The sequence below is a fragment of the Amphiura filiformis genome, chromosome 7 (assembly GCF_039555335.1).
Source record: "Amphiura filiformis chromosome 7, Afil_fr2py, whole genome shotgun sequence".
Lineage (NCBI taxonomy): Eukaryota > Metazoa > Echinodermata > Ophiuroidea > Amphilepidida > Amphiuridae > Amphiura > Amphiura filiformis.
Genome location: NC_092634.1, coordinates 23,237,771 through 23,264,032, shown reverse-complemented (window position 1 = coordinate 23,264,032; position 26,262 = coordinate 23,237,771). Strand labels below are relative to the sequence as shown.

General features: G+C 37.4%; 1 protein-coding gene across 2 annotated transcripts; it reads left to right on the top strand.

The window, feature by feature from the left end:
* LOC140156903 (arylsulfatase B-like) lies at positions 1-25,576 on the top strand. Of its 2 annotated transcripts, none has more exons than XM_072179937.1 (7): positions 1-407; positions 13,992-14,178; positions 16,187-16,386; positions 17,608-17,815; positions 20,612-20,861; positions 22,161-22,339; positions 24,367-25,576. In XM_072179937.1, the coding sequence occupies exons 1-7, from the start codon at positions 147-149 to the stop codon at positions 24,633-24,635; spliced, it is 1,554 nt and encodes a 517-aa protein (XP_072036038.1). In that variant the 5' UTR covers positions 1-146; the 3' UTR covers positions 24,636-25,576. The 2 variants fall into 2 exon arrangements, with proteins under 2 accessions (XP_072036038.1, XP_072036037.1); XM_072179936.1 differs by lacking the exon at positions 20,612-20,861 and adding an exon at positions 20,292-20,541.
* Positions 25,577-26,262: the final 686 nt, after the last annotated feature.

The window sequence follows — 26,262 nt, the reverse complement described above, 5'->3', positions numbered from 1 at the left end:
GTGTGAAAGTGATGGGGAATTTGCAAAGGAAAAATTGAGATTTACTTGCGTTGATCATCAATTAATGATATCAGAGAGCAATTCGTGTTATTGACTAAGCCTTGGTAGCTTTTGTGTGCTAAAATTAAGTGCGTTTTGGTTTAAAAATGAGGTCTACTTGGTTCCTACCCCTCCTGGTTTTCTTGTGTAACTTTCTGTGTTTGTTTACGCCATGCATCGCAAAACCACCTCACGTCATCTTCATTTTAGCCGACGATTACGGGTACAACGATGTGGGATATCACGGCTCAGAAATCAAGACACCTAATATTGATAAACTGTCTGGAGAAGGTGTAAGATTAGAGAATTATTATGTACAACCTATTTGTACACCAACCAGAAGTCAACTTTTGAGTGGGAGATATCAGGTAAGCTTAAACTAAATTATTGTTTGTTAATTATTCTACAATCTTCATGTTCATTGGTATTGCCTAACATAACCATCAGAGAAGAAGGGGTCTGTGTTATGTAAAATCCAACGACAGAACGATATGACCTTAAACTAGAATGTTGCCGTTTTAATTTTATTAAAAAACAATGGCGTGATAGGGGTATACGTCGAACAACTGAATACATGCACAACGTGTGGACCAATATATTTTTGTTAACATTTTAGGCCTATAACAAAATGTATATTTTGTACAATTGTACAACTATCATTTCTACCATGGTAGGTATTAATAGAAGGAGAATTCACGAACCCACTTCCCTTTGTACTATGATCGTTATGAGTCGATACTGAGCAATCAGGTATGAATGGTGCACTATCGATTTGCTAAGCTTCTTATCTATTGAGCTTGGCCGGTTATGAACCACCGTTATCGCGACTTCTAGGCAGAATGACATCATTTTTACCCACAAAGCACTGTGGCCGTGACCATAAACAAAGGAAAACAATTTATTTCTGGTAATTGTATAAATGCCAATATTTCTTATGGCCAAGCAGGGACAGGCCGAAAACCTTACCTCGATCGTAAAATCCAGCCCATGCATGTCAATTCATTATTTCATTGTGTAAATGTCAGTGATTGTGTCCATGTATTGTTATTGCACCTGCGAGAGCAGTTGTCATGCTGAATTTATACTCGATCCCGGGGGTCACTCCCATTGTGGCCTGTACACCATCCTCGATAATCAACTTTTGAAAAGCACCCTAAACAAGGATTTAACCCTTGGCTAAAACGACACCCTAAACAGGGATTTCATTCCTAACATCAAATTTCATACCCTAAATTTCATTTCCGCGTATTTAGCAATTGCAATTTTGCTACCCTTTTTCCAATTTTTCATGTTTTTGACACCCTAAACGCGATACGCAGCGTATCGTGCCTACCCACGAAAAACGACCCTTTTTACGCGTTTCCATTATCGCGGATGGTTTACAGGCCACAATGGGAGTGACCCCCCCCCCCCCGGGACTCGATCGCTGGATCACCACATGAATTCGCCTCTCGAAAACCTCTCTCGGAGACTTATGCTAATTAAGGAAAAATGCTGCTGCCACCTACGTCCACATGTTGCAAGTGTGACGACGTCGCTGGCCTCACTGCGACAAACAGAGTTTCAAGTCCATCGCACTACGTGCTCTGTATAATTAGTCAATGAAAATATTGAGAGAGAAAAAAATCAGGACTCAGCGGGGATTACGGTAATCCAGTGCCCAGGGTTCAATCCCCGCTGAGTCCTGATTTTTTCTCTCTCAATATTTTTATATGCCAGTTTGCTCGACCCCCAATCACGCCATTTAAATTATAATTTCTCGGGCTTGCATCGTTTATAATTTCTCAGGCTTGCATCGTTTATTTCCGATCCTCGCATATATTCATTTGTGTTTTGCATTGTCTTACGCCCTGCTAGGGTGAAGCATATAGGCTGCCTCCTTCTTCATTATTAAAAAACACACACTGAACAACAACCCATTATAGACCTTTTTCTCAGACGTCACCAATCAATCGATATTGGGTCCAGCATTCCGAGTCATCAGCAATTTTGCGATCAACTTTGCGCCACACTAGGCATCCTGTGTGGAATTGTCAGCTTGCAGTACCGCGTTTAGTTCATCATGGTGTAAAAAGCAAACAAAAATGTGAAATAAAAAAAGATTAATTTTCAAATAGCATGGCGGTTTTCCGTATCTTTGGTATTTTTTTGCATCAAAACAATCTGAAACAAAGTTAACCAGTATACAGTTCCCTTTAAAAAATTATTTTATTGAAGCTAATGTGAAAGATTGCAAAATGAGATGAAAATATGCAGTATTTGGTGTTTTCACACTGTGGGCATGTGGGAAACGCACATGTTGTTTGTTTACAATTACATCTGAGACCCCAATATCGATTAGGTGACATCATCAGAAAAAGTTCTATATCTACTTGTATAGCCATAAGGATGGAGCTATGCAGCATGGTTGTACATGTAGTATGGGGGTCTTCAACTCGGGTGGTGTGGGTAACAATTAGGCGATATTCTTGGGGAGGGGTAGGGGTTTGGCATGAGTAAGGCTGGGTCAGAGTAGGGCTGCTTAGTGGGAACTGCAGGGCTGATATAGTAAGGGAAGTGTGTGGTTCCAGGGTCAGAAATTCGGTGAGAATCTGATAATCCATTCTCGCAAAGATTCTCGTCAACAAAATTGCAAGAATCTAAATAGATTCTCATAAATATTTCAATTTAACATGCAAAGTTATATGGCGTGAATCCATGGATTCCTGCAAAATTCCACTGGGAGAATCCAAAAGGATTCTCGCACTCGGTTGCGAATTTCTGACCCTGGATTCCAAGGTAATAGGGTCATCTGAGATCAAACTTGGTAAAGATTGTTAGAATGTCATGAAACTTGACTTTTTACTTGACTTTTTTCCAGGTTTATATTCCAAGGTAATCAGGGGTCATTTGAGGTCAAATTATTGAAAATTTTTGGATTTTTGTTTACCTAATTCTTGAAATTGTGGCAAATTTTGTCAAGGTAATTTCAGGGTCATCAGGGGTCATATGAGGTCAAATTATTAAAGAGATCCATATGGGTTGCAGTGATTTAACTTGGTAGTGGGGATTTGCAAGTTTTACTGTATTGTTTCAAATATTGCATGAAAAGATCAAGTTGCTTTTTGGCCTCATGGAGCTAAATTTTATTTTATTCCAAACATATTAAATTTGCTATAAAATTTTATGAATAATCATAAAAAGAAATTACATAGCAAACCTGCGGTCTAGTGGCACAGGCCTCTTGAGTTCCTCTCTAAGACGTCTCCAAAACAAATACTGTCCATATCCATCACCTGGCCATTTTAGGCACTGCACTTTACAGAGTAATTGTCTAAGGGGTGGTGCAATAATTATGTGTACCCCGGGGAGGGGGGGTGAATTATAGGGGGGCAAAGATTTTTTGGCAGGTCGAAAGGGGGCAAGCAATTTTGGCACAGATATTTTAGGCACCGTTTCTATATTACGCCCTAAAAAGGCGTGAGGAAAACGCGTTCTGAACACGTTCAAATATGCAAAATTTCCTGCTAAGCTCGCTGCATTATATGTTAAGACAATTTAAGGTTTTAAATTGGGTTCCCAAAATCTTGCATGTGTAAGGGGGGCAAAAATTTTTGGCATGTCAAAAGGGGGGGAAAGGTTTTTGTACGTCGAAAGGGGGGGCAAAGGTTTTTAGCACGGCCAAAGGGGGGGGCGATTTTTGGCAGACCATTTTGAGAATTCACCCCCCCCCCCCGGTACACATAATTATTGCACCAACCCTAAACAATAGAGTCTTTTTATTTTTGGAATCTCTTCCAGGATGATAAGAATCATCACATTGCGATTCTCTTCCAGGACTCTATAATGTGCCATGTCTAGTTCTTTATTACACCAATTGTCTTCAAAAAATTGTGGTGAGAGTATAACAAGAACCTTGCGGCTTCTTTGCATGTGAAGAGATATTTCCGCTAACTTTGTTCTTCCAATACGCATGTCTCGACATCTTAAGAAAAGTCTGAAAGGTTCCTCTCCTTGCTCAATATTGGGTAGAAGCTCTCCATGTACCCAATCATCTGCACTACCTTCATGGTAGGGAACATAGGCATCATATCGAGGGATGCCATTCTCATCATCATCGATACATTCAGCATTTGCAATAAGAAGGTGTTGTTGGTTTCTTCTTTTGTTGAATACTAGGAAAAATTTATACTTGATGTGCCACCAATAACGCACTATAAAAATTCCTGAAATTAACAGAACTACAGCACAAGCAATGCCAATTGAAATGTACTTCCATAGATGTAATGCACAATCTAAATTTACCTGTGTAATACTGTAATCTTTTTCTGAATCTGGTGAAAAACATGTATATCTACTAGTCCCACTACTAGTCCCAATTTGGACCATGTTATCTGTGAGTAACCAGTTCCTAAATGTCTCCACCTTGCAATCACATTGAAATGGATTGTTACTTAGATCCAAAATGCTCATATTAGGATGGACTGATTGAGTTAGAATTTCTGTGGGGACTGTTGGGATTCTGTTGTCATTAAGATACAATTGTCTTATATTGCTTAAGTGCGGCAAACTGCTCACTGATACTAGTTTGTTGTCATTTAAATACAGGGATGTTAAACTACTGAAGGAAGTAAGAAGTTTATTTTCAATGGTAGTAATCCCATTGTTACCCAAATAAAGGCTATTCAATCTAGGTGCTTTGAAGATATTGAGTATAGCTACATTTGCAGAAATTCTTGTGAAAAGCTTATCTAAATAAAGCTTTGTAAAACAGGCAATTTCATTTCAAGATATTTATTATAGTTAATAAAGCGGCACTCGGAAAAATCTAAAGTCTCAAGAAATGGACAGGTAGAATTAGTGATACGGAAGTCAATTGTGGTTGAAATTGCATCAAATGATTTCAAGTATTGTGCAACATGACATACATTTGCACTGAACTTTGTGTCAGCAATAATCGATTGTTGCTGCCCTATTCTTAGTTCTTTCAAATTGTGGGGCGAACATGAACAAACGTGTTGATTGCTATAAAAATTATTGTGTGATAAGTCAATTTTTTCTAGCGATGATATCTTGCACAACTGCTCCCATATAACTTCAAAATCACCACTCAATTGATTGCGGGACAGATCCAAGTCTGTTAGAGAGTCATAACTACTAAATATATTCAGAGCACCAGGTGAAGGTAAATCAATGTCTGCATATTTGATTTTTAATGTATTTAAACATCTTAAACCTTTGAAGGCATTCTCAGACAATGACGATGGAGCATTATTCAATGAAGATAAAGTTAAAACTTTTAGTTCCTTAAACCATTCAAAAGGTGCACCTTGAAACTTGAATTCAGCAGCAACTAATGTTAATGACTGCAAGGACGTCTTCCAATTTCCCCATGATGCAAACGTTGTTGAATTTAAATTGATAGGCTTGCCATACATTCTTAGAGTTAGGGTTTGAAGAGGTGAATCTAGTGAGTTCAAAGCCTCTGTGGCTGTATGAATGTCAATTTCAAGATCAAGGTGAAGACTTGTAACAGTATTGAGTACCTGAAATGCTGGAAAACTGGTAGTACTTGAGGACACTTGTTGAAATCTAAGTTTTGTCAAAGGAATCACTCTGCTACATTTATTACTGGCATTCAGTTGAGTGATATTGTCTTCATATGATGAGCAAAACTTGATTTCAGAACAAGATCCACCAACTTTGATTTCAACTTGTTGTAGGTTGTGTAATCCAATAAACAGGTTGCCAATATTATCACAATCATAAATATTACTAATAATGTAGAGTTCACGTAATGATGACAGTAGAGCTAGAGGGGTACCAGTAATGTTATCAGACCCATCATCAAATGACATTTCCAGAATTTGTAAATTTTCCAATCCTACAAGTGATGAAGTACTGAGATTTGTAACATTTTGCCAACCAAGTTGAAGTTTTTGTAGCGAAGTGAGTTTGCCAAGTGTGCTAAAGGCTTTGTCACTGATGAAGGATATAAAGTTGTGATGCAAGTACAAACTTAGTAGATCATCAAGTCCAGTAAATGCACCATCATGCAATGCTGATATACGGTTGTGAGAAAGATCCAGATGCTGTAACTTGTGAAGGCTGCTGAATACATTAGCATGTATATGGGAAATGAAATTAAAAGACAGGTCTAGAATTAATAGATCATCAGGTCCAGTGAATGCACTGTCATGTAATGTTGATATTTCATTACCACCAAGCATCAAATGTTCCAACATTTTAAAAATTCCAAATGCGTCATCAGAGATAGAAGTTAATTTATTCTGACTTAATTCAAGTGATTTGATTGAAGCAGCATTCCGAAATGGCGGAATACAGACTAAATCTCTCCAGCTACAATCCATATTGGTATAATTCCACATTTTACAAGCCACACTTCCTTGTGGATAACAAGAGTTTGTATTCTCTGCTACTTGTCCATTTTGAGACTGAATGAAGACCAAATTCAGCAGCAACAGATACACAATAATGATGCACATGCACTGTGGTTGTATCAATGCCATTGTGGAGTATATGGAAATGTTATACACAGCAGCAAAATTAAGACAAAATTATTAGTGAATTGTTTTAAATTGCTATCAAAAGTTGCTGATTACATGTATAGTACCAAACTCGAAGGAATACTATTTTTATCAACTTGAATTTTCCAGTAAAGCACAATGTTGCTAGAAGTTCTCAGGCAAATTCTACTCCAATAGCAATTAGGGTATAATGCCATTTTGAAAGGGAATACTATGAATACAAGATCATGATTTTCTTAAAGATGAATGTATCGCAATGTTATACACAGCAGCAAAATTAAGACAAAATTATTAGTGAATTGTTTTAAATTGCTATCAAAAGTTGCTGATTACATGTATAGTACCAAACTCGAAGGAATACTATTTTTATCAACTTGAATTTTCCAGTAAAGCACAATGTTGCTAGAAGTTCTCAGGCAAATTCTACTCCAATAGCAATTAGGGTATAATGCCATTTTGAAAGGGAATACTATGAATACAAGATCATGATTTTCTTAAAGATGAATGTATCGCAATTTTGCATTGCACTTTGAAAGGTAAATTGCAACATGTAAATTTATGGAATGCATGTTGGACTGTGCTGGTTTAATGTGAGCTCTACATAAACAAGTCAACTACCTTTAAAAAAGGATTGAAAAGTAGCCTAAAACAGCCCAATTGTGTGCATAAAATATGTAGAAGTAGTTTGGCAACCCTGAGAGGGAAGTGAATTGTTTCTATAGATTTGTGATACAATGTTAAATTGTTCTGATTCAAAGGCAATGAACCATGATCACAATAAAGTGCAGGAGTTGGTGTTGGTGTTTAAATAAAAGGGTATGTTTGGTGTAAGTTACTTTTTTATGACACAGGTAAACCCCCTCATGTCAGAGATTGCTGTACTATGATGTTAAAAGTTTGATATGGAAATTTAGACAGCCATGATTATACGAGTTAACTGCAGCCTGGCCTGCATGAGGGACATGCTGCAGGCTACATGGATCTTGATCCGGAAAAAACAACTGTAGATCTAACAGGGTGAAATATTTGAAGTAAAACTATACCTTCAAATCCTAATGACAACCACAATATATGACCAGCTCCAACCAGGCCCGTAAGCCAGGGGGATACGCACGCCCCCCCAAATTTGCCAAAGTGTACAAAAAGTTCAAAAGTTCAGAATTTGCAAGCGTGCGGGAGCGAGCAAAAAAATCAGGTTTTTTACGTTTTTTGGTTCAAAAAAGTCCACATTTTGGAAAGTCCACTTTTCACAAACTTGACCCCCCCCCCTGGGAAAAAAGTCCACCTTTTCAAAATCAGCACTCCCCAAAAAAAATCCTGCGTACGGGCCTGGCTCCAACAAAACCCGGAACAAGTCGCCTGATATGTTTTAATGATGTTTTAAGATGACATTTCCTATATAAAAAATCAAATTTGAAATTCTTTATTTCATGGCATTTGACTGTGGGATTTCAGGGTCTTCAACTTGGGAGGGGTGGGGCTAAGAATTGAGGGGTATTTCAAGGTCACTGGAGGTCATCTGAGGTTAAATTAATCCAAGTTTTGTGAATTTTTTTTTAAACAACATGCTCTCAAGTGAACAGTTCACATCTCATTGCAAGCAAACCTGCAGCATAAAGTAAATATTAGCCTAATCGCGCAGTTGGGCTCCTTTGCCTTGGGGTAAGTTTCATGTTCAAATAGAGAGCTCCTTCCCGGGGCTCCTTCCTCAGAAATCCAAACAAGAATTAAAGTTCTGTGCCCTTATTTGCCGGTGGGAAAGGTGGACTTTTAGGTTGTGCTTAAAATTCCACTTATGTCAAGGGAGCCCATAGCACCATTAGGCGAAGCTTTACGGTAGTTCAACTCAGGTGGAGTGGGGTAACAATTAGGGGATATGGTTGGGGAGGGGTAAGGGTTGGTGCAAGGGGTAGGGGTGTGGCATGGTGGCATGGGTATGATTGTAGGTTGCGATAGGGCTGGGATCAGGGTAGGGCTGTTGTCAGAGTAGGGTTGCATGGGTTGTGAGAACTGTAGGGCTGTGATATAGTAAGGGAGGTATGGGGTTCTAAGGTCATCAGGGTCATCTTAGTAAAGATTGCTGGAATATGTCATGAAACTTCTTCAAAAATATGGACTTTTTCCCAGGTTATTCCAAGGTAATCAGGGGTCATTTGAGGTCAAAAGGTTATTGGATTTTTGTTTACCTAATTCTTGAAAATTGTGCATGGCAAATTTTGTCAAGGTAATTTCAGGGTCATCAGGGGTCATATGAGGTCAAATTAGTAAAGAGATCCATATGGGTTGTAGTGACGTAACTTGGTAGTGGGATTTGCAAGTTTTGCTTCCTGTATTGTTTCAGCAAGTTTTACTTGCTGTAGTGTGCACGATGATTCACCATGGCAGCGAAATTACAGCGCTTTGAATCCTTCAAGATCTAGCTGGAAAAAGGCGCTATATAAATCCGAAATTTATTAATTTTATTTTATTATTTATAAATCTTGCATGAAAGGTCAAGTTGCTTTTTGGCTAAATTTTATTTTGTTCCAAACATGTTAAATCTACTATAAAATTTTATGAATAATCATAAAAAGAAATTACATAGCAAACCTGCGGTCTAGTGGCACAGGCCTCTTAAGTTCCTCTCTAAGACGTCTCCAAAACAAATACTGTCCATATCCATCACCTGGCCATTTTAGGCACTGCACTTTACAGAGTAATTGTCTAAACAATAGAGTCTTTTTATTATTTGGAATCTCTTCCAGGATGATAAGAATCATCACATTGCGATTCTCTTCCAGGACTCTATAATGTGCCATGTCTAGTTCTTTATTACACCAATTATCTTCAAAAAATTGTGGTGAGAGTATAACAAGAACCTTGCGGCTTCTTTGCATGTGAAGAGATATTTCAGCTAACTTTGTTCTTCCAATACGCATGTCTCGACATCTTAAGAAAAGTCTGAAAGGTTCTTCTCCTTGCTCAATATTGGGTAAAAGCTCTCCATGCACCCAATCATCAGCACTTTCTTCATGGTAGGGAACATAGGCATCATATCGAGGGGGTCCATTCTCATCGTCATCGATATGGTCAGCATTTTCAATAAGTTGATGTTGTTGGTTTCTTCTTTTGTTGAATACTAGGAAAAATTTATACTTGATGTGCCACCAATAACGCACTATCAAAATTGTTGAAATTAAGAGAACTACAGCACAAGCAATGCCAATTGAAATGTACTTCCCTAGGTGCAATGCACAGTCTAAAGTTACTTGTGTTATGCTATAATCTTTTTCTGAATCTGGTGAAAAACAGGTATATTTGTCCCTCATAAAAGAAGTGATAAGTTGGACTTTTTTATCTGTGAGTAACCAGTTCGTAAATGCCTCCACCTTGCAATCACATTGAAATGGATTGTTACTTAGATCCAAAATGCTCATATTAGGATGGACTGATTGTGTTAGAATTTCTTTGGGGACTCTTGGGATGTTGTTGTCATTAAGAATCAATTGTCTTATATTGCTTAAGTGCTGCAAACTGCTCACTGATACCAGTTTGTTGTTGCGTAAATCCAGCAATTTTAAGTTACTGAAGGAAGTAAAAAGTTTATAAATGGTAGTAATCCCATTTTCACTCAAATCAAGGCTTTGCAATTTAGGTGCTTTGAATATATTGAGTAGACCTTCAGAATAGAATTGAACCTTATGTAAGGAGAGTTTTTGTAAAACAGGTAATTGCATTTCAGGATATTCATAAATATTATTACTAAAACTGCACTCAGAAAGGTCTAGAGTCTTAAGAAATGGACAGCTAGAATTCGAGTGACGGAACTGGATTGTGGTTGCACGTGCACCAAATGATTCCAAGTATGGTGTAACATGACATACACTTGCACTGAATATTGTCTTGTACTGTGGTTGAAATTGCAGCCCTATACTTAGCTCTTTCAAGTTTTTTGGAGAGCATAACCAAGCATGTTGATTACTGTAAATATGATTGCGTAATAAGTCAATTTTTTCAAGTGATGAAATTTTACACAACTGCTCCCATATTACTTCAAAATCAACACCAAATTGATTGTGGGACAGATCCAAGTCTGTTAGAGAGTCATAGGTACTAAATATTTTCAGAGCACCAGATGAAGGCAAATCAATGTTTGCATATTTAATTTTTAATTTATTTAGACATCTTAAACCTTTGAAGGCATTCTCGGAAAATGTTGATGGAGCATTATTAAATGAAGATAAAGTTAAAACTTTTAGTTCCTTAAACCATTCAAAAGGTGCACCTTGAAACTTGAATTCAGCAGCAACTAATGTTAATGCCTGCAATGATGCCTTCCAATTTCCCCATGATGCAAATGTTGTTGAATTTAAGTTGACAGCCTTGCCATACATTCTTTGGGTTAGAGTTTGAAGGGGTGAATCTAGTGAGTTCAAAGCCTCTATGGCTGTATGAATGTCAACTTTTAGAAAAAGGTAGAGATTAGTGAGATTATTGAGTACCTCAAATGCTGGAAAACTTGTAGTACTTGAAGACATCTGGTGAAAGTTAAGATATGTCAAAGGAATCACTCTGCTACATTTATTACTTCTGTTCAGTTGAGTGATATTTTCTTCATATGATGAGCAAAATGTGATTTCAGTACAGGATCCACTAACTGAGATGTCAAGGTGTTGTAGGTTGTGTAATCCAATAAACAGTTTGCCAATATTATCACAATCATAAATATCATGTACTAAAAGTTCACGTAATGATGAAAGTTGAACTAGATATATTGCATCCTTAGTAAGGCTGCGAAGTCTAGCCGTGACCTTGAAATGACCTCTGATGACCTGGAAATGACCTTCACCACATATTTTGCATCATATCCACATAACGTATACTAATTTCCATGCAAATTGAACAAACTTTGCAATTTGACCCCTTTGACCTTTGGTTGACCTCTGGTGACCTTGAAATGACATCCATTATATTTTGAATCATATCAAGATCACATACACTAATTTTCATTTAAATTGGACAAACTTTAGAACTTGACCCCTTTTGATCTTTGGTTGACCTCTGCTGACCTTGACATGACCTCCAATATATTTTGAATCATATCAAGATCACATATACTAATTTTCATTTCAATCGGACAAACTTTAGAATTTTACCCCTTTTGACCCCAAAACAGACCCCTCCTCCATGTTTAAGCCAAATCTGATTACAACCGTATATGAACATAATGCTAGAGCCCTTTTGGCATTATTCGGATGATCACAGTACGTAATATGCAGAAAATATTGAATTTTAAAGTGATTTTCAGTAATCAACCATTTTTGTCCCCTGTATGACCTTGAACTCAAAATCTGTGAGGACCCCATAGACACCAACTAATGTCAATGCATATGTGTCAGTCGCATCTCTGTACCATAGAATCTGTAGGAAAAGAAGCATTTTGAAGGTATTTGGTTATGTGCGGAAATACCACCTTAATGACCTTTGACCCCAAATCTGTGAGGACCCCATAGGCCCCGGCTATAGCCAAGGTCAATGTATAAATCTCATTACTGTACCATGTAATCTGTAGGAGAAGAAGCATTTTGGTAAAAATCACATTTTTAGCCAAAATTACTCATGCATGACGTTTGACCCCAAATGGGTCATGTCAAATGTAAAGGCTGGGGTAGTGGAGCTTGTGCCCAAGTTTGGTCATAATCGGTCAAATAATAAAGGACCTAGAGCAAATTATGTTAAATGTTGACAGAAAGAAGAAGAAGAAGAAGAAGAAGAAGAAGAAGAAGAAGAAGAAGAAGAAGAAAGAAACTACTGGGAAACAGGAGTCTAGCCGCCGCTCGGCTAGACTAACTAGAGGGGTACCAGTAATATTATCAGACCCATCCGTAAATGACATCTTTAGAATTTGTAAATTTTCCAGTCCTACAAATGATGAAGTAGTGAGACTTGTTACATTTTGCCAACAAATATGAAGTGTTTGCAGCGAAGTGAGATTCTGAAAGGGTGCCCTTCTAATGTATGCAACTTGTTTCCCCGTGCACGTACATTCTCAAGCTGGTGAGTTTACTGAAGTGCGCTAAAGGTTTTGTCACTGATGAAGGATATAAAGTTGTCACTCAAGTCCAAACTTAGTAGATCATCAAGTCCAGCAAATGCACCATCATGCAATGCTGTTATGGAGTTGTAAGAAAGATCCATAATTTGTAACTTGTGAAGGCTGCTAAATACATTAGCCTGGATATGGGACATGGAGTTGCCAGATAGAACCAGAGTTAATAGTTCGTCAAGTCCAGTGAATGCACCATCATCTAAAGATGATATTTCATTTTCAGCAAGATTCAAATGTTCCAGCATTTTTAAAATTCTAAATGCATCATCAGAGATAGCAGTTAATGTATTCTCACTTAGATCAAGTGATTTGATTGATGCTGCATGATTTAATGGTGGAACACAGACTAAATCTCTCCAGCTACAATCCATATTGGTAGAATTCCATATTTTACAAACCGCACTTCCTTTTGGATATAAACATGGCTTTGCATTTTCTGCTGACTCTCCATTTTCGGGCTGAATGCAAACAAAATTCAGCAGCAGCAGATACACGATGATTATATACACACATTGTAGTTTTATCAAAGCCATTGTGGAATTTGTTGTGGATAATGGAAATCAGCAGCAAAATGAAGACAAAGTTGGTGAATTGTGTGAAATTTCTATCAAAAGTTGCTGATTAATACCAAACCTGGAAGTAATGATATTTTTATGACCTTGGATTTGCCAGTAATGCACAATGTTGCCAGGATGTCTCAGGCAAATATTCTACTCCGCAATACATGTACATTTGTAGCAGTCAAGTTGGAATACAAGATAGTTATCTTTCAATTCATAAGCCCAGTTCATAAGATGGATGTGTATCACAATTTTGCACTTGTACTTGTACTTAAAGGTGAATTGCAACATGGTAATAATATGTGGAGTGCAAATTGTACTGCAGTAGATAAAATTGAGGTCTACATAAACATGTCAACTACCTTAACAAGATGGAAACAAGCCCAAAACAGCCCAATTGTGTGCCTAAAATGTATAGGTTGACAACCCTGATAGGATGAATGAATTGTTTCTATTATAGACTTTCATTTTTAGGGTTCTTGGAAATCCCCATTATCTAAAGAGGGCATAACTGAAACTGAGATGTGAAAATTTCAAACTCATTTTGGATACTTCTAGGTTTCATATGAAGGTTGAAAGTTGAATTCATTTTTAATGAACTCTTACACACACAGAGAAACTTGAGACCACCATTCAAACTGTGTCCCGTGTCTACATTTGTGTCTACTATTACAAAATATTTTGTTCTTTGCCTATCTAGGTATCTTCATTATGTTAGCAAAAATCTAAAAACCTAAAAAATGTATTTTCTCTTTTTTTTTTTGTTTTCTTTTTTAGATTCATACAGGGTTACAACATCAAATAATCTGGCCTCCTCAAGCAAACTGTTTGCCATTAGATGATAAGACATTAGCCCAGGCGCTCAAAGAACTTGGCTATGCTACACATATTGTTGGCAAATGGCACCTTGGTCAGTACAAGAAAGCCTGCTGGCCAACACACAGAGGATTTGATACATTCTTTGGTAAGTTAGATGAAAAATCATCAATTATTATACTGAAATTAAACTCTGATCTTGTCAGTATTTTCTGAACAAGATATTGGAATAACTGCCACCACCTGAAGAAATTAGGATCAGGGTTTTAGAGGTAGGATTAGGGGTTATTTAGAAAAGCTGGTTGTAACACTTGATGTTTTATACTTCACATTGACGCCCATCACCAAAACATTCTGACTTTTTCCAAGTTTTGAGTTAGATTGCTTCAGTGGTTTGAATTCTAGAAGCAAAAATGTGTATCACAGCATTTGGTCCATAAAACAGTACATGATGTCAGGGGTGATAACCACTAAACTGCCATGTTTTTGGTCATACTGCCTATATACTTAACTTATTTCAGGCCTAAAATGTCACTTGGGTTATGAGAAAATTAGCATTCACTTGATACCAAAAGCTGCATTTTGGGGTCACACACCTATAAGAGATTTTGGTAGTGAGTATATGATCAAGGGGAATGAGTAACATGTCGACCCTGGTCGAAAATGAATTTTACATAATATGTTTCTAAAAAGGACATTTAGAGCTTTAAAAAACTGAAAACCCCATGTTGATACGTCTTTTCTTTGCGAAGTTACGTTAATTTATCAATCGCTAAAAACAATATAAAACAAAAGAATTTTACACTTTCTTTGCCAATATCTCAAAATCAATATTAGCGACATCCGACTCATTTCCCTTGATCGTGTCACATATTAGTTTTATGGTTACAGGTAGGTGGTAGCTGGTGGTATAAGTAGGATTATGTTTTAGGGTTTTGACCTTTTCCAGAACTTGCTTTATTTTCTCAAATGATTAAAAAGATTGATTATAAACTCAAGAATCATGAGGTATGTTCTGTATTTTATTCATCAGTTTCAGTAGCAATTATGGGTGTGGAAGGTGGGAAAATATCCAGACAAAATCAATTCATTCCAATACTTATGACTCCAGGACAAGTAGCTGACTGAGAAATGATCCCATTACCCAATTAGCTTTTAATCAAATGTTCAATGACATCCTATAAACAAAAGTGCTATCATTAGGAGCTGACCCCTCCTGCCGTGATGTAAGTGTGAATTGTTGACAATTCCAAGCGGAAAGATAAACTAGTTTTTTTTACAAACATAATCAGACTTTTCGACCCCTTCCCCAAATTGAAAGGAGTTTTGTTTATAGGCTGGGACGGAGCTACGTCATGCCGGTGAAAACAACCAAGTGCCGGTGAAAACAACTTGTGCAGATTAATCAAATTGGCTCACTGGACCGTGTGCCCACTGCGCATCGCAAGCGTTACACTTTGCGCCAAGTGCGTGCTTGGAATGTTTTGTTTTTGAGCTGCAAGTTGCCAGGGAAATTTGCTAAAAATAACCCAAGTCCGCCCTGTCCTATAGGACGTCATCAAACTTTTGGTTTGTTCCCTAAATTGCGACACATGCACAAATTAGCAAATGAACCAGATGCGAGTAAAACCTCTTCTTTAGTTGGCAAATGCATTTTCTTATGATGCTCATCATAAAACTTGATGCTGAGGAGTGTAGGTGTACCAACGAAACAGTTCTGTATCGAGTGATGGTTTAATTACCAAGATTCACTACATTTAAATATGTGACCATCCACCACAAAGTGGTAGTAAAGTCAGCTCTAGGTCATTTTCTGTTTATTGCAGATTTTGAAAGAATTCACTGTCAGCTTTAAAATGACACCTCAACCAGCTTCATCTGACATCTGAAAGTGAATGGTTCATCAAAGGTCAAATTCCTACTATATTTTACATAGAAATCCATATACTGTTTTTGATTGTATCTCAAAATGGAAAATGCAGACTTTACGACCAGTTTGTGGTGGATGGGCACATATATCTCTGCTCCTTTTTAGTTGAACACTTTATCTGTAGTGATGGTTTCATCCAAATTTACTCTTATTGTAAAATTGTATTCTTTAGTTTTAAAACTATTGTTTAATCACCTTGTGTTTGTTTCCCTTTCCTCCTCTCTAGGCCATCTAACAGGTAGTGAAGATTACTACACACATGAACACACAGGATGTGGTATGACCATGACACCTGCTTGCTCTAATTGGAAAGGTTATGATCTGAGAGAGAATGATGATGTGGTACATGGGTACAAGGGCACATATGGAACACACATGTTTACCCAGAAAGTACAGCAGCTTTTGCAGAAACATGATCAGACAAAGGTATGCATCATATGTGGGTGTGCATATGGGTGTCAGTATCTCTTTTTCTGTGTCTTTGTATAGGTGTGCGCATGGGTGTCAGTATGTCTTTTTCTGTGTGTTTGTGTAGGTGTGCGTATGGGTGTCAGTATGTCTTTTCCTGTGTGTTTGTGTAGGTGTGCACATGGGTGTCAGTATGTTTTTTTCTGTGTGTTTGTGTAGGTGTGCATATGGGTGTCAGTATGTCTTTTTCTGTGTGTTTGTGTAGGTGTGCACATGGGTGTCAGTATGTCTTTTTCTGTGTGTTTGTGTAGGTGTGCATATGGGTGTCAGTATGTCTTTTTCTGTGTGTTTGTGTAGGTGTGCATATGGGTGTCAGTATGTCTTTTTCTGTGTCTTTGTGTAGGTGTGCGTATGGGTGTCAGTATGTCTTTTTCTGTGTCTTTGTGCTGCATATGATTATGTATGGCACATCTCAGCACTTTTCCAATTTGCCGTAAAACTTTAAAACAATTTTGCATTGTTGGCCAATCAGATGCGATGGGTAGAGCATTGGCAAATTTGAGTCATCAGAGACTTGATACACCCTGACATGGAAAAACCTCTCTACGATAATTGCATCAATTGAATGTAACATGCACTATGCATCATGCATGCTACTTCCAGCTACTCCTATGGCCAACCAACCAATCAATAACTTGCCAGCGCCAATTCAATTGAGTCCAGGGCTTTGAAGATAAAATCTTGAGTTCGCACTGAATTTAGGCAACTAAATCAACTGATTCAGAGTTTTAGACAGGATTGGGCTAGCTGCATAATATAAACATTTCTAACCAAAAACTTAAAATATATCTGTAATGTTACAACTCAAAAATGCAGAATTTGTACAACTTTTTTATCTGCTTAGTGATCCTAGATCACAGAAAACCATCCTTCATACAAAATGAAGTAAATAAAAAGCCAAAAACATGTGAAGTCCGTAAGGGTTTTATCTTTATTGTGCACAAATAAAAAGAACAATTAAATTCCAGGTTGAATTCTAGGAATTAATTTGCTGAAATATTAACAGTTATCGCACCAAATGCACAGTCTTTCCAAAGTAGTGAAACAGTTTCCAGCGAACTTTTTCGCGTTTCAAAAAAGCCAAAAAATTGCCGCAATCGTATTTGCTAGCGAATGATTCTTTCATGATTAATAAGGAATACATTTGTTACATGTTGACTACGTGTTTTTACAATGCAGCCCCTGTTCCTGTATCTACCATACCAAGCTGTACATTCGCCACTCATGGCTCCTGCGTATTACACCGACATGTACAAGGATATCAAAAACAAGAAGCGTCGTGTGTATGCTGGCATGGTGACAGCGATGGATGAAGGCATTGGTAACATCACAGATACTCTCAAGAACATTGGCATGTGGGATGATACAGTCATATTCTTCTCAACAGGTATGGTAGAGGCATGCTAGCTATTCCATTTAGAATTCACCCTACCCCTGTAGAAGATTTAGCTAAGTCCTCCACAGAGGGAGTATGAGTTTCAAATAGAATAGACATTTGGGTAACTTCCATTTGAAATACTCACTCCATAAGATATAGGTAAAGCCATAATACCATGGGATTATGGGTTTCAAAATGATTAACTCTGACCCACAGCAGCTAAAGGGAGTATCCCATCATGCATTGCAGTATATCTACTTGCTCCATAGCAAATGTATACAAAAATATAAACAAGGGCCGCTTAGATATTGAGAGATATGGATAGTTTCACAATACTTTAGAGATCATATTTTTTCAAACAAAAGTCTAAGCTTCCCTGATATAAGCGAGTAATTGAAAGTTGAAGTGAGGGATTTTGTGTACACTTTCTATGGCACAAACAGTTTTGTTATGGTACAGCAGAGCATGATGGGATACACCTATCAGCTGCTGTGACTCTGACCAATTACATCTGAAAAAGATACTCCCCCCTGTGGAAGATATTTCCATCTACATTTACAGTAAAGAGTTGTTTGGGTTAGATTTGAGTCATCCTATACTATAGGCCTATATATGTTAAATTTTGGCCCACATTTTGTTCAGTCATATATGTGGTGTGATCAAGCAAAATCAATCTGAAGTCGGGCATATTCAATTTTTAGTTTTTTACATGATTTTGTAAAGCATTTGCAAAGCTACATTTTGCAGAAAACCCCATTGAAATTGAACATTTAAAGATATGAACAGTTGAAGTGTTTCCAAAACAATATGCAACAAAAGAAATTATTGTCTTTGTTTGGTTATATCTGAAATATATCTAATTTCCTACTGATTTTGCTTGATCACATCACATATGTACACTAACTCTGTGTCTATACCAAAGAAAATAATAGTCTCTGAACAGAAGCACGAATAAAGAGGTTCATATTTCACAAGAAAATAATTTAAAACAAATGTAAGCCCAAACTCTAGTGTGTTGCATTTTGGGAGACCATTTATCCCTGTCATTAGTGTAGTTTCATCAGAGCTGTAGTTTGGGATGTTACGAGTCGTACTTGACTCAAGGCCAAAATCACCTTTTACCCGAACTCACACAAATGCACAACACAAATACACTGGTTGATTAAGCTAACAAAATCTAAGTCTTTAATTGAAAGTAATGTAGGATTGGTACAATATATGACAACAAAATGAACATATAAAATAATCACACAATCACAATAATGTTTTAAGTTATTGGTACTTAGCCAGCATTCTTCTTCTTGAAGATAACAGAGTTCTTGCAATGTTCTGGACGACTGATGTAATATATCCTTATTCACTTGTCCTGCGAAAATCAGCGAAGTCCAGTGTACACTTGAGTTTATAAATATCCTTGCATATGAAATCCTCACACAAAAATGGCGTTGCTTTCTCCTTGCACTGCTTTCTCCAAATTTAACTCCTTGCGCCGCTTTCTCCAAACTTAACTCCTTGCGCTGCTTTCTCCAAACTTGGTGCTATTTCCACCTTTCACACAATATCTTCAGGAAACAGGACTGCGATGCAGTTGTCCCCACTTATATTGACAGTTGCGTTGAATCAAAACACCAGACTTCAGCAAGTCGACAGAAGAATATATATTCCTTTCTTGGAAGAAGTACGTTCTTTGGCGTATTCTAGATCTTCTCCGACAACACTGGCAAATAGTAGTACTTTGACTACATAAAATATTTCTGGTTTGCAATTTCCTTTCTTTGAAGGAATTGGACTGTAAGCATATTAGCTAGCTAGCCCAGATCAAAACTATCAACTGTGTCAATAATTGTGTTTACATTTTCTTATATATCAAGCACTGGGAAAAACCCCATTCTATCAATAGGCTATTACTACCTTCACACTATTCTGCAGTCTGGGAAATTCCCAAGTCTTAATTATAACATTAAGATTTCACCTTACATCACTTCCTGTGGGTTTTTCCCACTATTATGTCCATTTCACAATCTGTCTCAGGGGATTATTCCCCTTGACATAAATAGTCTTCATAAATGATGTTGTTATTGCATTCATCTGGGTTTTCCCCCTGATGTCATAATAAACAAACAATTGCATGATTAGGAAGGTAATTTCCCCTATTTCATGATACACAATTATACAGGGTACATCACAGGGAACTATGAATCTCTTCACAGAGACATGGATGTAAGAGACTTCACTTGGGCTATTCCAGATATTTTCCACACTCCCCGCAAAGATGACATAGTTTAAAAAAATTGTGGGACTTTATTCCCATGGGTGGTTTCACAAAACCAAGTGAGATTTCCCAAGGCCCCCATAACAGTGGGATTTCCCAGCCTAAAGACCAAAGAGGGCAAAATCAAAATTTTTGCAAGAAATCAACTACACTTACTGATACTATGAATGCATGCATGCTACCTGATAATCCATGCTTGATTGTGTATCTCAGATAATGGTGGACAAGTCCAACAAGGAGGCAACAACTGGCCGTTAAGAGGTTGGAAAGGATCTCTATGGGAAGGGGGCATGCATGGACTAGGCTGCGCATTTAGTCCCCTTCTACCAGATGCCGTCAAAGGAACCGTATACAAGGGCTTGATGCATGTGTCTGACTGGTTCCCTACTATCGTAGCTGGAGTGGCTGGGGGAAGTGTCAATGGAACAAAACTAGATGGTCATAATATGTGGACAGCAATAAGGTAATTATAATGTAGTTACATGTAGTTAATAACGCAAGATTTCTTTGTTTCTAAATTCTATTCTCTTCAGATAATGGAGGCATGGTGACAGAAGGGGGCAATAATTGGCCGCTACGAGGTTGGAAACACTCTCTGTGGGAAGGGGGAATGCATGGTGTAGGCTTTGTCACAGGTGGCGCTTTTCCAGATGCAAGACGTGGTACAACCTACAATGGACTGATTCATGTCAGTGATTGGTTTCCCACTATTGTTAGTGGACTGGTTGGAAGCAGTGTGAACGGGACTAAATTAGATGGACATGATGTCTGGGATGCGATTAGGTTTGTCATGGATGCTATTTTCATGTGCAATTTCATTGGTCATCAACAGTGCCAATACCACCTTAATTCCCCTTCCATCTATACTTATTCTATGTTGAGTCTCCCACTTGATTGTATATTTGTTTGTGTGTTTGTTTTATAGAATTTTTTGTTAATATGTGTTTGTATGAAGACACATCAAGGACTCGGAGCAGACTGCTTCATCTCCATTTTGATGAATATTAGATTTTGGTACCAACATTTTCAGAAAGTACATGTAATGCATTTTCCAGTAACAACAAAGACTTATGACCATTTCTGACCCTAATAAAAACACAGACCAGCCAGTGAAACATAGCTTTATACAAAGGCATGTGATGCCAGAATTCTTTAAAATGCAATTTTCTCAGAATGGTCAACAATGGAGATAGTCAGTGTTGCACTGAGTCCTTGATAATTATTTGTGACATGATAGGATACAATTAGGCCAAAGAAGTATATTTTAATTTATTTATTGTGAGAACTTGAATTTTTATCATTATCATCAACAACTTTTTGCAACAATTGTCAGGCATTTCTTTGTTTTGAGCTGCTCCTCCCCCATATATTTTTTGCTGTGATTGTTTGCTATTCTATTTTATTGTTTGCTTGTTTGCTATTTCTCAATTTTACTACCTTTGGCCAGTTGTATCAGATTGTATCACACATGTATGTTGCACCATCAATTCAAACCTTCTGCACCAATATACCCAAAAAGACCTGCTACATGCATTCATCAAACATACAGATGTCATGCTTTTTGCAATTTAGAACTGAATTGTTTGCTTCAAGTTTTCATGTTGTAAATAGCATGTACTTCATTTCCAAAGTCTTGGACACCAACATTACATGTTCATTGTTCAATATATAATTAGTGCTTATCATTTTCAAACAGATTTATCAATTCCAATGTATGTTAAAAATGTTTCACCATTATTTTGGAATTAAGTTTACAAAAGTTATATCACTATTATAGTAGCAATAAACATTGTGCGCAATTGCAATGGACTTAAGGGCCAACTATAAATTCCTCCAATGGGCTATTCCAGTTGAAATCCATAAACTCCTATGGAAAACCTTAATCCTCCACACAGGGAGTGTGATTTTCAAGTGGGATTACCTGAATAGGAACTGCGTTTGAAATCCACACCCCTTGTGTGGATGATTAAGGTCATGTCTTCTATTGGGGTGTATGGCTTTCAACTAGAATAGTCCAATTTGAACACAGACTTGTATGCATGGATACAGCTTACTGTTCTGTTTTGATTTTCTTCATTTCAGCACTGGGAGTCCATCCCCACGTACAGAGCTTCTACACAACATCGACCCTTTGCAGCCTTCTCCCAAGGCAGACTTTATGGGGAATTATGTGGTGAAAGATCCTCAAGCTGATACCTTCAATACGTCTATCAGAGGTGCTATTAGAGTAGGAGACTGGAAGCTTATTACTGGGGATCCAGGTAAGCATTATTAACAATGTTATTTGAATAGGATCATTTTGGTTAATGCTCATTGATTAGAGCATCAATGAAGAGTAGCTCATATTTTGAGATGGCAAGCTTGTAAGAGGTAAGGTCCGTTCATACTACGCCGCAATTGCTTTGCGATGCGTTGCATTGCCGATATATGGTTTACTTTTTGCCACAACTCAACTCATCGCATTTTCAAGTTAAAATGTATTTAACTTTATCGCAGTGCGGCAATGCACCACAAAGCAATTGTGGCGGAGTATGAATGGACCTTTAAGTGTTTTGATACTTTTTGGGTGCAAGTATAGTTATGTGAACAGGGGTTTCACCAGTCTTTTGGTTTGTTCCCTGCAAAGATATATATTAAATAAGGACCAAACAGAATACTGTTTGTATTAATAATGGGCTTGCTATATTATTCAAAGCACAAAAGAAATAGTTTGGAAACAAATTTAAGGTTTCCAACTGGTACCAACTTTTCTTAATTTGGTTATAGTGTGCAGGGTTTTCTTTAAGCATGGGTATTTCCAATTTTATTTTTGACCCTTTCAATTGTGAATTTTTCCTCTGAAGGACTCAAAAACATTGCCCAAGGGGTATTTTTATAATATTATTATTGAAGACATTTTTAACAATATGTGTGTTTTTGGAGCCATAGGCGTGATCGGGGGTAATCTCCCCAATATCATCCCCCATAAATGTTGACACCTGTATGTGGGTTTCTGACCAAATTAACCTCATATTTGGTCATTTTAGCCCCCAAAGTGCAAATTTTTGCGCGCTTCTGCGAATTTATTCCACTTTTGCACCATATTTCAACAGTTTAGCTTCAAAATGGTAAAATTGTTTGTACCATAAACTTATTCTTTCACCAAAAGGTGCTGGATTCACTATACCTCAAGACATTTTTTTCACCCTCCCCCAAGTCAAAAAGAAATCTACGCCACTGTTTGGAGCAGTGGCGGATCTAGAGCAGTCAGAAGGGGGTGGGGGCAATTTTAAAAGAAAATAATAATATTTAAAAATGACCCCTTAGAAGTAAGAAACTTTTGCAAAATGAAGACCTAATTGAAGCAATTTGGTGGATCATTTTGGCACTATTAATGTGTAAAATTTCAGTTTAAAAAAGCCGAACATTTGTGAAATGAGCAGTACATGGAGCCTTTCGTGGACGGCAAGTTTTCCCTAATATGGTAGGCCTATAAATTGTGTTAAACATAAATTGGCAAATGTGGAAAGCAGAAGTGAAAGTGGCCATTTTGTTTATCAACTACGCAGGGTGATGTTCCCCCCTCAGAACTTGGAAAATTTTGCAAAATGAAGACCTAATTGGAAGCGATTTGGTGGACCATTTTGGCACTACTACTGTGTAAAATTTAAGTTGAAAAGCGGAAAATTGTGAAATGACGGTCCATGAAACCTTTCGTTGTTACATTTTCCCTATTAGGCCTATAAATTGTGTTGAACATAGGGCCTAAATTGGCAAATGTTGAAAGCAGAAGCGTAAATGGTCACTTGTTTATCCACTACGCATGGGGGTGTCTGAGGGGAATGTTCCCCTCTGAGAGGGAATATTTTGCAAAATTAAAGTCCAATTGAAGACATTTGGTGCATCATTTACACAGAAAAAGGGCCCGAACCCAATTTGCAAGATTTCATACTGACACTACAATTTTAGAGACTCGCAATCACTATAACATGCATGGATCGATGCTGACAAAATGTGATGGGCCCTACACATCGGGAGTAGGTCCTAAATGCCAAAAGCCGAGAATAAATGCACAATATCGGGTGTCTCTATTCAAATCTTGCAATATCTGAATGCGTACGTTTTCAAGATTTTGTACGTGTTGGACTTTGGGACTTTGGATTTGAAGGAGTCAGCAAAGTGCCTGAACGCGTAAATATGCGTGTTTTGTGCGTTAAAGTAAACCCTCATAGTGGGGATGAGACGTTGATAAGAACTACTTCTTTGTAACCAGTTTCTGAACATCTCAACCTGTATTTTCTCATTACAGGTGACAATCGCTGGATGCCCCTTCCTGATTCCGGTATCACCCCTCCCAAGCCTACAGATCCAAAAGGTAAGCGACTATGGTTATTTAACATAGCGGAGGATCCCAATGAGTTCCACGACTTGTCAGAGTTCCGCCCAGATGTCGTAGAGCAGCTATACGAGCGACTACAGGATTATTACAAGACAGCAGTACCTGTGCGATTCCCAGCGGGTGATCCAAAGGCTGATCCTAAATTGCATAATAATACATGGAGTTATTGGGAAGATTAATGGGGCATTGTTTTACGAAGTACAGTGACATGTCTTAAAGGGGTATTTTGTGATTTTAGCATCCTCTTTTTTATTTTAGGGTATGGTTCAATAGATATCCACAAATTTTTTTTTCTAAGATTTCAGTTGATAGGACATTGAATCTGTGAGTTACCCATAATTGCTTCCAAGTATTACATCACCCGCCCCATACATGTAGGCTACTGTGTTGTAATACAAATTGGGCGATATCTGTGTCAAACGACCAAATCTGCAAGAAAGCTTACGCACACAATCATGATGTTGTTTCCAGGTTTCTAATGGTCTAAAAATCTCAACTGTTTTGGAGTAAGTTGGGGATGAGGTTTTGTTGAATGCATTTGAGAAGTCCGACATATTTACGGTATGATACGTCATATGCACAACCTCTATAGGCTAGTGTGTTGTAATACAAATTGGACGATATCTTTATCAAATAACCAAATCTGTAAGAAAGCTTACGCGCACAGTCATGATGTGTTCCCAGGTTTGTAATGGTATATATTCTCAACTTTTTTGGAGTAGAATTGGGGATGAAGTTGTGGATCACAAAGTGCCCCTTTAAAAACATGTTCATTTGTTCAACATGAACATGCCAAACCCAATTGTTTTCTTCCAACTAAATAAGGGCATTATTCAGCATGGTGGTGGTGGCATGAAGCGGCTTACAATTCTACTTCCAGGAACTTGCAAGGGTGTGAGAGCTCCTCTTTTTAGCTGATTTCCTCTTTTTTTGTTGCCAAAATGTACACATTTACTTTTTTTTAGTCCATATTTGGCATTATACCTTGATTTTATGCTGTTTCAGCATTTTTTACTAGTACTTAACCTCTTTTTGGTCTGTGACCTCTCACACCCCTGATGAAGTGTAAATTTCACAAGACATTCTTTAATACTAGTATTCATTGGGAATGTTTTACCATCAAACTTTGAGATTTGGTTTTGTTGATTTGAAATTGCCAATGCACTGCCAAGGAATCTTATACCCAGTGTATTATTGACTCATTTAGGATGTATTTTATAAAGTCTTTCATGTTAACTGACAGAGTCAGTAAATTGCAATTGTCAATGTTTGTTTGTGTGAATCCACTTACATTGAGTGTATTAGGGCCAGGTCTTCATTTTAGAAGTTTCATATGTGATTATGTGATAAAGCAATTTAATGAGTTGGATGTCAAGAATATTGATTTTTAGATATAGCCAATAATGATATTCAACTTCCTTTGTATTTTATTGTACCGAGCAACACTAAAATGACCATATCTCTGGAACCATAAGTCTAATTATGATGGGGGTTTCAGGAAAATATAACTCTGAGAATGTCTCATGTAATGAAATTGAAAACTAAATTTTGATTATGAATGATATCAGACTCATTTAGCTTGATCACATCACATATATGTAAAGTCTGCACAAAAAGTAACTCAGCTGTTATAAATACGCCTATAGATTCAGAATTAATAATAATTGTTTTCACAATATTTCAACATAAAAAGATTTATTTACGCACATTTTGATACCCCATTTGTCCAATTTTGTTCAATATTGACAATACAGCAGTGTTTTGAAAGAAAAATACCCCAATGTAAAAGTTGCAGTTATTTGTATT